The 12,501-nt window shown below is 48.1% G+C and overlaps 1 protein-coding gene and 1 long non-coding RNA gene across 3 annotated transcripts in view; both read left to right on the forward strand.

Moving 5' to 3' along the window:
• Positions 1 to 805: 805 nt before the first annotated feature.
• On the forward strand, positions 806 to 6,781 carry CCDC198 (coiled-coil domain containing 198). Of its 2 annotated transcripts, XM_010712096.3 has the most exons (6): positions 806 to 1,083; positions 2,482 to 2,567; positions 4,189 to 4,275; positions 4,617 to 4,715; positions 4,976 to 5,138; positions 6,169 to 6,781. In XM_010712096.3, exons 1-6 carry the CDS (start codon positions 903 to 905, stop codon positions 6,420 to 6,422), a joined length of 870 nt encoding a protein of 289 aa, XP_010710398.1. In that variant the 5' UTR covers positions 806 to 902; the 3' UTR covers positions 6,423 to 6,781. The 2 variants fall into 2 exon arrangements, with proteins under 2 accessions (XP_010710398.1, XP_019471527.1); XM_019615982.2 differs by lacking the exon at positions 4,189 to 4,275 and having other exon boundaries at positions 819 to 1,083.
• A 539-nt stretch (positions 6,782 to 7,320) lies between these two features.
• LOC109367935 overlaps positions 7,321 to 12,501 on the forward strand; it is a 5,507-nt gene continuing 326 nt past the window's right edge. The window contains exons 1-2 of the long non-coding RNA XR_002115528.2: positions 7,321 to 9,095; positions 12,241 to 12,400. This is a non-coding gene — a long non-coding RNA (uncharacterized LOC109367935). The remainder of the gene's footprint in view (positions 9,096 to 12,240; positions 12,401 to 12,501) is intronic.

The raw sequence follows: 12,501 nt of genomic DNA on the forward strand, positions 1-12,501 counted from the left end.
GGCGCACAGCCTCACGGCAGCGTCTTCAGGCCCAGAACTGGATCCTTCAAGGAGCCTCATTAAGTATTCAGCAAGGAAAATAATGTGAAATCCAGGGCTGTTCTGCACAGCCGTGTTGCTGATCCATTGGAGGAATACAAACTGAGAATCCCACCGCCCGGTGTCTGCTCAGACACAGCCATTCTGCAGCCGTGCCTTCCTCCCACCCCCAGCAAAGCCACTCTGCCTGCCCCACGCCCCCTAAAACACAAACTTCCAGATGAGGATCTGACCCACCCCATTGGTGCATAGAACCATTCAGGTTGGAATAAACCTCCCAGATCCACAGCCCCGCCATGCCCACTGCCAACGTCCCTCAGTGCCACATCTCCGCAGTCCTTGAACCTCTCCAAGGACGGTGACCCCAGCACTCCCTGGGCAGATGTACCACTGCATCACTGCTCTTTTGGAGAATCTTTCCTAATATCCAACCCGAATCTTGGCGTTGGCTTTGATGTTTTAGGTGGGTTTGTGATAAACCTGTTTTTACCTCCAGCAATGCCACTCCAGGAGATAAAGCAAGGGTAGGGGGGTGCTTTTCATAAACCTGGGGAGGTTCTGGAGATGCTGTGATCCTTTGGGCACTCCGAGCATCAAATTTCTTTCCAAAGGCTGAATGTTTAGCAAAAGAAGCACTTGTTGAAATGCCTCCAGCTCAACCAGCTGAGGCGGTGCTGCTGAAAGTCGCGTGGAGGTAAAAACAAAGCAGTGGCCAGGGCTGTGTCAATGTTTAATCCAGCTGGGAAGGGCACATGAGTGCATTTGGCAGTGGGATTCGGCCCTGGGCTCGGCAGCCAGCTGGGAGCTCTGCATCACAGCACTGCTTTCAGAGTGGGCTTTTCCTTCTTCCCAAGCTCTACAAAATGGGTCTCAGCTCTTCCAAGACGCACCCCAGGGTTACCCAGGTGGCACCGATGCTCAGCAGTGAGGAGGTGCTGGGGGAGCCCAGCCTGCACCCAACAGCCACAATGGAGCACGGACATCCCATAACCCACGGGCAGCTCCCACCCCTCCGCCAGACTGGGTATGGGAGAGCCTTCACAGGTATGGAGCAAGGGGGGGAGGCTTTTCCCAGCAACTGTTTCCCTTCCCAGAGCCTTTTGAGATGGTCTCAGAGCCCAACTCACAGCACCCCTGCAGCATCAGACACAGCATTCATATCTCAACCCCATAACGTGCACCGCTGGGCATAGCCATATCATTACCTTAATTAGAGTTAGACTTTAATTAGATGTGAAATTCAGCATTAAAATAAATCAGAGCCTCACGGCACCAGGCTGACTCCACTAGCAAGAGGCGGAGGAAGGTGAGTCTCACTGCAATGTGCCCCAGATGTTCCATACCCAAACCCAGAGGTGAAGGAGGTTTGTGCTCACCTGGAGTGGGACACTAGGACTGTCTGTGGAGGAACAGCAGGGTGCTTTGACAGCACGCAAAGCTTTGGTGTGACAGTGGTCTGGGGTGAACAGATTGGGTTTGGGGGTACTGCAGCCCCATCAGGGCACCTCCTGCTTTGTGCAACTGTTAAATGTGGATTTAACACCAATGCAGAACCTTTTTTCCTGTCTCCCTGTGCCATTGCCCAGCCCTTTATCCCCATATCCCCTCCCATGAGGCCAAAATATGGGAAGCTCAGTGACTCACATGGAATGGCATTCAGACACCCAGGGGCAGGTTTGGGGAGGACAGAGAAGCTGTAACAGTTACTGTGCATGTCTAATTGTGCAAGCAATAACACTCCTATGCCCCCAGGAGGAACAGCACAGAGCTCAGGGCAGGTTGAGCTCGGTTAAAGCACTGCCTTAATAAGTAACAGGTGCTGGTGGGTGGTAGCCAGGTGATCTTTAAGGTCCCTTCTGTGTGATTTTGTGGCTGAGCAGCAAAAAGAGGTCCAGTTCTTTGCCTGTTCCCTACTTCAAGATAGGAAAGAGTGGGGTGGCCATAGAGTTCAGCCAGGTGCTGAGCGTAGGAGAGGCCCCAGAGGTGCTACAGAAGACACAGAGGTTGGTCATTGTCACGTATGGACTGTGTGAGGGGCTGTAAAGGGAGAAGAGAAGAGAGGCACGTGGCAGACAGGTTTCTTAGATGCAAATACATCCATGTGTTATTTCTGTGGGTAACAATAAGTTATACCTTCTGTTACTGGAGTAGTATCATAGACTCTTTTGAGTTGGAAGGGAGCCTTCAAGGCCACCTGGTCCAAATCCCCTGCAATAAACAGGGGCACCCATCACAGCTCCATCAGGTGCTCAGAGCCCCATCCAGCCTGACCTTAGGTGTCTGCAGGGATGGGGCACCAGCACCTCGATGGGCAAAAAGTTGGGAGAGATGGGTGTGGGAAATGCCAATTAAAAATATGGTAGAAAGCTATAGTTGAGTAAAGCCCAGGAGCAGACATCCAAAAATGACCTCACCTCATCTTCTCCTTTTCTGACCCCTCAGGGCCCTTTGACTTCAGCACTGTGCTGGTTGGAGAGAACGGAGCCAGCAGCAGCATCATCAAGCTGCACCCACCTCGGCAACCACAGGTAGGGTGAATGTATGAAAATTCACATAGGGCTGCTTTGCTTGGCCTGGGGACAGGGGAGCAAACATATCCTGCTTTCTAAGCACATGGCACAACTTGAGCAGAAAGCCCAAAACTCTGCTTCCTACAGGATGCAACGATCTGTGGGATGTGGTATGTGAGCAATGCGTGATCCGGGCTGCAGCTTGTGGTGTCACATGCTGCCATCTAGTGCCATATTTTTCAGCTTCATGTTCAGCTTTGTACGCACAGAAGCTGACCATGAGCCATGCGCCAGGGTTGGGGAATGAAAAGAAAGCACACGTTATGCAGCACTGCATGGAGGAGGCATGGTGGAAAATGGGGATGCCATAGGCAGAGCTGAAGTACATAGGAACCCATAGAGAAAATTTCCATTAATTCTAGGGAGCTTTTTTTTTAACCTTTACCAGTTGCATTGGCTTGAAATGGGATTCCTTTACTTTTGCCTTTAATCTCCCATAATGATACAGTGATGGTTGGACCTTAATTATTCTGTGATTCCATGATTTATTTACAGGATCCTTGAAGATTACAGCCCAGACTTTGGCAGCAGCTCGGTGCAGCCAGCCAGAGTCGTGTCACCATTCAGAAGACACTCTTGTTCACATTCAAGAGGTTAATGATGTCCCATATAAAGTGCAAGATTGGTCTTCCTGATAAAGTCTTTGATGCAAATGGCCTTGAGTTGTGCCAGGGAGGTTTAGATTGAACATATGGAATCACAGAATCATTAAGGCTGGAAAAGAACTCCCAGATCCCCAAGTGCAACCCATCCTACCATGCCCACTGACCATGTCCCTTAGTGCCATATCTCTGTGGTTCTTGAACACCTCCTGGGATGGTGTTGCTATCAACCTCCTCGTGCAGCCTGTCCCAATGCATCACCAATCTTTTGGAGAAGAAATGTTTCCTAATATCCAACCGGTGTTCATATAAAGTGTGCTCAGGCATTGGAACAGGCTGCCCAGTGGAGTCTCCATCCTTGGAGATATTTAAGAGATATGGGGATGTGGCACTGTGGGATGTGTTTTATTGGTGGACTTGGTAGTGTTAGATTGATAGTTGGTCTTGATGCTCTTAAGTCTCTTTCCCCAACTAGACAAGCCTAGGATTCTATGATGTTCCTTTTAATTTTTATGGAAGCCAGGCTGAGCTCCCATCATAGGTGGGGAAATGAGGAGTATTGAGGCTAGAAGTGAGCCAGTGTTATTTGGGAGGCTGAAAGAGATATCTTAGTTCTTGAGATGAAATCCATGCTCAGAGCAGCCTGTAAAGCTGCTGAATTCCATCAGGAAGGACTTTCCATACCACGTGCAGTCCTGCAGAGTAAGGTCTTAGCCACCAAAAGAATCTGGCTGGATGGAGGGGATGGTTCTCAGGGCCAGGTAACCAGGATCTGGCCTCGGGTGGCCTTCCAGGAGACACTGTATTCAATTATGAGACTGATGTGTGTTGAGCATTTGCTGAATGTGCCAAACTCCTCCTTGTATCCCAAGCAACCAGGCCAGAATTGGAGCTGGAGGAATGTCTAGGTATCTTCATATCGGGTTGGGTGTTTGTGTGAAAAGAGGAATGCTGAACACTAAATATTGCGCTTGCAGAAGCTTGAACCTGCTGGCACTCCAAGGGGGATCACTGCTGCAAAGCCCCGGGGCCAGCAAGTGATGGATGGAGCCCCAAAAGCCAAGGTGAGCACACAGCAAAGAGCCAAGCTGTGCAGCAGGCACAATCGACCATGTGCAGCTCCTGATGTCAGCCTGAACAACGCACAGCAGCAGCACCTTGGGAGCAGGAGCAGGCATACATGACTTTAATGAGAACTTTCCATCGTGCCCCTTAGCTGTGAGATAGATAAGCTGTGAGTGCTTTGAAAACCTACACTAAATTGCTGCACATCGGCCAGACAGGAAAACGCTCGCTGCCTTCACCTGGGCAGCACCTGAGGGACCGGGTGTGGGTTGGCAAGCAGGAGTTTCTTTTCCTTTCAGCTAACGCAGGTGTCTTGACTGATGCTTTTAATACCTCACAGACTCTGGAGAAAAGGGGGCAGAGCCTGAGAGCCCTCCCTGGCAGACGGCAGCACTTGCACAAGATGCAGATGCTGGACTTGACCCGCCGGCGCCGAGAGGTAACGCGGGGATGGCCCTGGGGAGAGGCTGAGGATTATTGGAAGGGTTTTTCCATCTCTTTGCCTCCCCCCATGGTGAGGAAGTTCCCATGGGGTCACGTTCTGTCTTGTGCTCATTTTGGCAAACATGATTTGCCCTGGTTGAGCTACCTGGATGTGTGATTACTTGAGTGCCAGCTCTCTAATGATGTGCTGTGCCGAGCTGTTAGAACCTGTTTGCTCCACTGCTGCTTGTGCTGATGACTTGTTTGCAAACCCAGGCAGAGCTGAAGCGGGATCTCCACAGGGAGGCAAAAATCAATAAACAAAAAATGGAGGAATTGGACTCGGAGATGGTCCTTGACACACTTCAGAGAGGCGACAGCACCAGGAGCCAAGACCTCATCCCTGCTGAGCACAATCTGCATTTTGATGGAAACAATGGTAAGCAGAATCATGTTCCAAGGAGATGTAAAACCCGTTTGAACCCCGTGAGGTTCAACAAAGCTGCATTGCAAGGTCTTGAGTCAGGGCGATCCCAGCTATGTGTACAACTGGCAGAACTCCTTGAGAGCAGTCTTGCGAGAAGGACTTGGGGGTCCTGGTGGAAAAAGCTGAAAGTGAGCTTTATAGGAGCGCATCTATTCTTAAAAATCTTCTTTCTCATACTAATGAACCCAAAACAAGCTCTCTGGTTGTCAAAATAAAAAGGAGGAATACCGACCTCTGATAGTGGTAGGGTAATGGGGAATGACTTTAAATTAAAACAGGAGATTTAGGTTAGAGGTTAGGAGGAAATTGTTAGAGTGTGGTGAGGCCCTGGCACTGCTGCCCAGAACTGTGGGTGCCCCATCCTTGGAGGTGCCCAAGGCCATGAATGGGGCCCTGCACAGCCTGAGCTGGGGGGAGCAGCCAGCCCACTGCAGGGGTTGGAACTCAGTGGTCTTTTAGGTCCCAACCAACCCAACCAGTCTATGATTCTATGACTCTAAGTCAGTTTCCCCGTGGAAGCCAGGGAATAGGCACAGAGGCACAGAACCAAGGATCCCAGGGCGAGGAGCAGGTTCCCACCAGCAAAAGATCAGACAGTGCCATGTGAAGGCACTGGAGATGGTACTCACTTACTCACATACATTGGGAGTCTTAAAGCATCTCAGGCAGAAATGTGCTCCCTGGGACACAATGTGCAAATCCCACCATCCATTCCTATGGGTCAGCACTAAACCAGTTGCCTCATGCCAGACTTGATTAATTCACCCAACAGAATGAATCACAGAATGGTTTAGGTTGAAAGGGACATTAAAGCCCACTCAGTTCCAAGATTATGTTTCTGAATAGACTGTGCCAGGTCTGCCCAGCCCCAGGCACGTGCTCTGATCTTGCAGGGATTTCTCAGGATCTTCCTCATAGGGATTACCAGCTGGATGGGCATACCTCTGAGGAAAACTGCAATTACTGTTATTTTCTCTCTCAGGAAACAGAGGGGATGGAGGATTTGCAGGGCAGCATGCCAGAGCTGGGCTTCCCCTGGGCAGCGGCAGCAGCAGCAAGGTTGGGCTGTGGTTCTGCAAGGAGCCACGCAGCAGGGATTTGCTCTGGGACACTTCCAGCACTGACTCTGAGGACTGGGAGAGGGAGGAAAAGAAGCTTTACCGCAGACCTCCGCTGGTGAGAACCAGGACAGAGAGAGTTTCACTCTTTGATAACTTCTTTGATAAAGAGTTCTAGCAGCATGGCTTGGGATGTGCTGAAGGAGCAAGCCGTGATCTCTGCTCTGGATACACCCGTGGCATAGACATGATGTTTGTGATGTGCAGCATTTCTGAACACAGAGAACAGCAGAGAGGAGCACTGGAAATGAGGTGGCTTATGTGTGGACAGAAGTGACATGTCTGGGTATGTGAAAGAATATCTGAGGGGAAAAGTGGTGTGGACCAAGCAACAACAACGTGGGGGCAGAGGGAGGAGGAGGAGGCTGGCAGAACCACCAAGCAGAAGCTGGAGAATATTCTGGGTTAACCCCCATATTAAGTTCCAACTGAAATAAAGTGTTTTGCTTGCCTTAAGGTCACTTGGCCTTTCTGCTTGTTTTTAACCCTGCATCCTTTTCTAAGCCACAGAACATCCATTCAAATTGAAAGGCACAGTGATTGGATCAGAAGTCTTTTAATAAGCATTCTGGTATTTCTAATTTTATTTTATTTTTTTTTAATTTCCTTTCCTCTGTGCCAGGTGGCGAAATGTATGACTTTCCTTCAGTATGCACCTCCAGCTTTAATGGATAATCTGCTGTAAAACATTTACAGCAGTGAGAAGAGAGGTGGGTTTGCTCTTCCTCCCATCACCCTCATGGCCATTAATTTCCCTCTGCTGGAAATCTTATCCCCTTAATTTTCATGGCTTCAATTTGCACCAGGGCAAGTTTAGGTTGGATATCAGGAAACACTTCCTTACAAAAACTGTTGTTAAGCACTGGAATGGGCTCCCCAGGTATGTGGTCGAGTCACCATTCCTGGGTGTGCTTAAAAACCATTTGGATGTGGTGCTCAGGGACATGATTTAGTGGAGAGGTTGTTAGGGTAGTTTGGTTAGGTTGTGTTTGGACTTGATGATCTTGAAGGTCTTTTCCAACCTTAGCAATTCCAAGCCAGGCCATCTTGAATAAGTGGATCTGGTGTTGGCTCTCAGCAGGAGGCACACTTCTACTTGTGTTTAGGGGAATTAGACACCCATGGCCTATTTGCTCTCAGCAATATTTAGCTATTTGTCTCTCCCAGGATTTACTGAAAATCCCAGGGAAAGCAGGATTTGGAAATCGGAGCCAAAGCCTCAACTCAAAGCCAGAGCCTTCATCCAGCACTGATCCTGTCTGCCTTCATCCCCTCGCTCTTTGCAACCTCTCTAGATGTATAGCAAGTCTGTTCTTTGGGGAGAAAGCTGCTGTGAGTGCATGGAAAAGCCAAGAAAACAGTAAGAAAACAGCTTTTAATGAGAAAGAAGACTTGCTAATGAGTCTGTGTCTGGAGTACGTGTTTTAAAAGCATCCCTGTGTGCTTTTCTTGTAAACGTGGTCATCGTGTGTGAGCTGGGAGGATCCTGAGAGCTCTGAATTCAGCACTGAGGGTAGGCTGGAAAGGTCAATGATTTAATGGGCTGGAACAATTAATCTGGCATTTTTTTATACACCTGTCCTCTTAATGATTCGACGCATCTCCCTTCTGTGTTCCCATCTGTCAACAATTGAGCTGTAATTGGTGTAAATGCAATTTATCTCAGATGGAGCTGATTTGTTTCCTGATAATGGCGTTGCCAGCATTTAGGAAGAGCACTGCCCGTGGAGAGAGTGTGCAAAGCAGTCTATCCATTGCACGGGCTGCGTGGAGACTCTGAGCATTCATTTATCAACTCATAGTGTGCAGAATTTGCTTTTCTGGAGGCAACAAAGCTGGGAAGCCCTCTTTCTGCTTCTCATGCTCAAAGTCCTTTGACTGTTCTGCTTTCAGTTGTGTTAACTCATCATGACCTGGAGAGAGGCAGGTGGTAACTCGTCCTGCTCTCACGTTTCCTAACATCTGTTCAGAGGCTGGAAATGAAAATGTTTTCTCTATTACTAAAGTTGAAACTTAAACCTTTCTGCAAATTCCAGAAGATAGGGGGGAAAAAACAACACTGCAATGCCAGGGCTGCAACTCAGAGAGGCTGTTTTTCTCTGAAAAGCTCCCTATTCCAAATGCTTGATACCAACTCATCATCTGAAGGATGAGTCATTACAAATAGCTATGCAGGGGATGAGGTTTGCTGCTCAGAACTGAGCACATGGTGCTTGTGAAAATCATGATGGAAAGAAACTCCTGGTCTGAGGTTGCCTCCACAGCAAGGAGAGGTTGGAGAGGTGAGAGGTCCTGCCAACTGCCAGGGATGGGCATGGGATGAGTTCTGAAGGATTACAATGACAGCATATGAGCAGGGGTTGATTTTGGTGGTGCCAAGAGGCAAGGATCCGCAGCATGGAAGTGAAGTGGGATTTGTCCATTCTCATCCATTGCAGGGGAGCTGAACTAGAAGACTTCTAAAAGTCCTTTCAACGATTCTAGGAGATGTAGGTCAGATAGATCTCTGCCCCGAGGCACAAGAGCATAGGGTTTTCCCTGTGAAAGGGCTGTAGGATGAGTGTGGTGGTGAGATGGTGTAGTGGAAATGCTAAGTCACAGCTTTAAGCAGTGATGGAGCACCTGGTGAGAAGGCAGGGCCAACCCAAGGGAGCTCAGGTGCAAGCAATGCAAGTGAGTGATCAGAAAGGGTAAAGCCAGGATCCACCCCTTCCCAAACTTCATTTAAGAGTTGGCAGCAGAGATGAGGATATCTCACTGGAGATCTCTGTATACCTGTTGTCTTCCAAAGGTAAGCAGATTATTTTCTTTGTTTCTGTATCCATGACTGTTGCATTTTGAGCAAATCTTCACCTGCTGCAGCCTGGGACTTTGCTACTGACACTGGTGTGCTTTCCATTGCATAACAAATGGCCAGAGCGAGACAAGTTTCTCTTGCTTGGGATTAACAAAACTGATTTTGCTGAAATGTCCGAACAAAATGACAGTGCTCAGCCGCAGGCAGCAGAGTTGGGGAAAGTCAGCACCAGTCAGTCTGGCTAAATCATTAGTAATTAAATGTGCCACTTAAAAGAAGAAATCTTGAAGAACTTTTCCTCTATATTTAAAAAAGCTAGATGCTATTGCAGAGGTCTGGAGGCTCAGGTTGCTGTAATATCTCTCTTCTTGTTCTTCAGCAGAAATACAACTTCCTTACACTTAGCAAAGAGCAACAGCTGGTAAAGAAAACTGAACGAAGCTCAGTGCTGTGCTGTAATTGGCTCTCACCATGCAGCCTCTGTTTATGCCATTTTCTCTTCTTTCTAAGCTCTTTTTTCACCCAGTACTCAGAGCACTAGACCTCCTTGAATAGGAACGTGGATGTTTAGCACCAAGCAGCATCCTCCCTTCCCGACACCTGCACACATTCAAAAGCATGAAAAAACCCACCATCGATAGCTCTTGGATATTTCCACTAACTTTATTAATCCCTTATCTCCCTCCCTCACTGGGACATGTGACAGGCAGCTGGGATGGTTTCAATTTCCTTCCCAAACTAAGCTCAGTTTCAGGCTGTACACGAAGATGGAGTGCTCATCTGCTTGATTTGTCCAACCAGGTAACCTCAGATGGTGCTGCAGAAGCACAGCCTTAAAGCTCTTCTTTCCCAACTTTGGAAGTATTGATTAATCCCTCTGGGTTCCCAGCTTTTCTAAATGGGCTGATGGTTGGACTAGAAGATCTTAGTGGTCTTTTCAACCTGAATGATTCTATGACTCTAAGTTACTCAAGGAAGGTCAAGTGATGGCACAGGGGGACCCTGAGGAAAAAAGAGGGGTGGTATGAAGGGATGGTGCACTTTCTGGGGTGTCACACCCTGTTGATAGTGCTGGGCTGCTGGCCAGGAGGCGCATGATCTCTGATGGGATGGAGCTGCTCACAGATCCCTCCTGTTCTTCAAGAGAACAAGCATTTATTCTTTGCTTAGCAATAGGGTTGTAGCTTTTTGCCACCTACTGACGAGCTGTGGGAATGGCTCATCCTGCAAATCCCTGCATGAAGCCTGATCGTGCAGCCAGCGTCTGTTGAGCAGTCCAGAAGAATGAAAAAGAGAGCAGATACCTCCCTTGGCACACAGGTGGGAGAGCAGGATGCATTTGATCAGTTGTTCCTTGCTATGTAGGAGCTGAAGATCCCAGTGGATCTCTTCAAACTCAGGACATCCTGTGGTTTCAGGATATTCCCTCCTTGTCCCATACCTTGAGTACTTCTTACTGCTTCTTTCCAGAGAGCAGCACCATGGGAGAAATCTGACATTCCATTTGGCTTCTTCTCCTTTTATCTCTTCCCCTATTCCTCTATTTTTTTCCCTTCCACCTACTCCTAAATTCTCTGCTGACTTTGGCCCCTGCCCAAGGCATCTTCCTCCTCCTTACTGGTGGCCCGAAGCTCTCTGCAGGATCCTGAGCGTTGCTTAAGCTTCACTTAAATCCTCTGCTGATGCTCTAAGCAACACAGGATGCTGAAAGTGCTGACTCATTGCTCAGAGTGAATTTCAAAACTTGTGAGAGAGCCAAGAGTACTTTCTGTTGTCTTTTTCTGGAGATGCTAGATGATGTGTCATCTCTGTGGGCAGTTCTGTTGTGGCTCTTGTTCTCTCATGCAGTTTGACAAAGCTCAGCTCAGCTGAGTCCACTCTGTGCTTATTAAGCATGGTCACCCTTGGCCTCCCCGTGACTCTTAGTGGAAATGGGAGCCCTCATGAAGTGCTCCAATTTGTGTTGGTTTTGGAGACCCCCCCTTCATCTACTCAGAGCTCCTCTCGCTTTTGTCTGTTCATAAAATGGTCTGGGTTGCAAAGGACCTCAAATTTGATCTACTTTCAAACCCCCTAATGTGGGCAGGGTCACCAACCACTAGACCGGGCTGCTCAGAGCCACATCCAGCCTGGCCTTGAATGCCTCCAGAGATGGGGCTTTCACTCATTCATTTCAGCTTTTGTTCTTAGCTTCCATCAGCACTATGGTTTGCTAACATGCAACTTAAGTCATGGGATAGACTAAAACTGCCATGCTGCTGATCCAGCCTTGAATTCCCTGTTCCTATGTAGTCACTCTGAGACACCAAGTTACCTGTGCTGGCATTTATTAGCTGGTAGTACAACAAATGACCCTTTTAATCAAATCAGACTCTATGCAGCATATGATCTTGTTGATAACGACTGAACAGACTGCATTAACTCAGAACTTGCTTAAAATGCTGGTTCACAACTCTTCTGGGAGAAAAGCAAAGCAGGGCACTGTTAGTTTTGTGCTCTCACTGAACTTCTCTGGCCAGCTATCTGCCTCTATCTGGTCACCATTTGGTCCCTGTTGCAACCACCACCCCAGAATACTCGATGTGGCTTACAACTGACTTCTGTACTGTGAAAATAGTGAGTTTCAAAGCCAGGCACCCCTTCTATTTACCACACAAACCACCTCATTCAGCTTGGCCAAACTGACCTAAAAATACAGCTTTTTGCCACACAGAGCCTCCCTTGTGAAGCTTCTCACTGGAGCAGATTTGCCTTACAGTGCTCTTCTGTCTTAAAAAAAAAAAAACAACCCTAAGTGCAGCTCCCCATCTCTCCATGCACGTGGACACCAGGACCTCATGTCACAGCCACCACTGAGGCTGTGTGTGTGCCCCAGTGCCCTTTTCCCTCTCCCTTTGAAAACGGCAGGGAACAAAACTGCTACTACTCCTGGTGTTGATAACCACTTCCTCCTGTTGCCTTGGGCATGTTACGTCCTGCTCTCATTTATTTATTTTCTCCCTCAACTTCATCTTTCAAATGATGATGATACTTAATTACTACCTGCAGTGATGTTCATGACAAGGAGCTGCTGCCTTTCCAACTGTTCCTACACCTGACCATGGCAGGGACCCATCTTACCAAGGTCCCCTCTTTGTAGGGTCGTGTCCTCCACAGGAAGGTGTCACTTCTGGATGGGGGAATGATGGAGTTGGGCACAACCAGCATGGTGCATCTTCATTTACCATGGGAAGGTGGCTCTCCAGCTGCACGTAACACCAGCATACTGACTATTTTCATGCCATTGACTCAACACACTGGTGAGTTTTATGATCTGTGTATTCAAATTACAGAAGCGTGGTCTTCACCTCTGTTAGAAGAAGAAAAATAATTACAAGCTTTCAAAACTTATATATATATA

Source organism: Meleagris gallopavo, chromosome 5, assembly GCF_000146605.3.
Source record: "Meleagris gallopavo isolate NT-WF06-2002-E0010 breed Aviagen turkey brand Nicholas breeding stock chromosome 5, Turkey_5.1, whole genome shotgun sequence".
In the NCBI taxonomy this organism is placed as follows: domain Eukaryota; kingdom Metazoa; phylum Chordata; class Aves; order Galliformes; family Phasianidae; genus Meleagris; species Meleagris gallopavo.